Source organism: Oryx dammah, unplaced genomic scaffold, assembly GCF_014754425.2.
Source record: "Oryx dammah isolate SB20612 unplaced genomic scaffold, SCBI_Odam_1.1 HiC_scaffold_13, whole genome shotgun sequence".
NCBI lineage: Eukaryota > Metazoa > Chordata > Mammalia > Artiodactyla > Bovidae > Oryx > Oryx dammah.
In genome coordinates, this window is record NW_024070197.1 from 2419501 (window position 1) to 2420898 (window position 1398).

Sequence of the window (1398 nt, forward strand, 5' to 3'; positions counted from 1 at the left end):
GGTCAGGACGGGACTTCCTCACCCGGGACCAGGAGCTCCAGGGGGTCGCTGGGGGCCGACCACACCTGGGGGCTGTCCCTGTTAAAGCCGTAGCATCTGAACGTCCACCCGTGTCCGGGGGTGACGGGGCCCACGGGGAACAGGGCCTGGGTCTGCCTGTTGGGGCGTCGCTGTCCATCCACGGTCCAAGAGGCCTCGTCTTCTCCTTCCTTGGTCAGAAAGAATCTGTTAAATCCCTGACGGGAGGCACACTGGAGGGTCACGTTCCCGCCCGAGGTCACCACAGGGCTCGGCAGGGCTGAGAGGCTGGGTTTGCCGTAGGGTCCTAGGAGAGAAGGAGGCAGCTGGTTCCGTGGGGCTTCTGCCCTCCACCACCCCCAGGGCTGGGCTGGGAGAGGGACACCCCCTGAGAGCAGACCCCCTCCTGAGGGCAGAGCCCGAGGCCCCTGAGTGTCCCTCACCTGTCATGACCAGCTCCAGGCGGTCACTGCGCTCTGACCAGCCAGTGGGGGTTCCGTAGTAGCACCGATATCTCCCTGCGTGGTCCTGTCCCATGTGGTAGATGGAGAACTTGGCCTTGTCCCTGGGCTCCAGGGGTTTCTGTCTGTCCCAGTGATCCGGGATACCCTCTTTATCCAGACGGAACTCCTGGGCCCCCGGGATCCCCTGACACCAGATGGACACGGGGCTCCCCCAGGGGACCAGAGAGCCCGGCTCAGCCCAGATGGTGGGTTTGGGGAGGGTCCCTGGAAGGAAACCAGAGGCGGGCTCACCAGGCGACCCCCCAGGCCCCGGCTCTCAGCCCAGATCTCCCAGACTCCCTCTCGGTGAACCCGCGGCCTGGGGGAGACCCTTATCCCCAGGAGAGGAGGGAGCTGGGCCCTGGGACAGACTTACCGGCCTGCACCTGGGTCCTCAGGCCCACACTCAGCCCTGGAAGAGAGCGCCCTGTGAGAGGTGTGCCCTCAGCCCTGAGCAGCGCCTCTCCTCCCCGGGAGCCCCCTGGGCCCTGGGGTCCCCTGACGGAGCAGGCTGGCTGGGTGGTCCCCCCAGACGAAGGCTCTCCCCGCCCCTCCTCATCTCACCGAGGCAGAGCAGGGCAGGGAGGGTGGGGGCCATGGCGTCTCCTCTCTCCGGTCCAGGCTGTGAGGGTGGAGGAGACCTGGGTGTCTTCCGGACAGACAGACCACAGGGTGTGTCCTCTCCGGGGCTGGGGCTTCCTGTCACACAGCTTTCACATCAGCGTCCCCACAGGAAGGGGAACAGCCTCTTCTGGAAAGCCTGGCGTCGTCCCCATGACAGTCCCAGTGTGTTCCTGAGACGCCCCTGCAGTAGCGGGCATCCAGGACACGGCCTTCCCTGTGCGAGCCTCGCCTCGGGGTCTGCTTCCTCCTCTGC

The 1398-nt window shown here is 66.5% G+C and overlaps 1 protein-coding gene across 1 annotated transcript in view; it reads right to left on the reverse strand.

Moving 5' to 3' along the window:
* The window catches only part of LOC120873023 (leukocyte immunoglobulin-like receptor subfamily B member 4), an 11943-nt gene extending 10790 nt beyond the window's left edge, over positions 1–1153 (reverse strand). The window contains exons 1-4 of the mRNA XM_040253779.1: positions 1086–1153; positions 898–933; positions 462–746; positions 10–325 (exon numbers count right to left, since the gene is read on the reverse strand). Of these exons, the coding sequence (XP_040109713.1) occupies positions 10–325; positions 462–746; positions 898–933; positions 1086–1119 (671 nt within the window). The 5' untranslated portion in view covers positions 1120–1153. The remainder of the gene's footprint in view (positions 1–9; positions 326–461; positions 747–897; positions 934–1085) is intronic.
* Between the last annotated feature and the right edge of the window lie 245 nt (positions 1154–1398).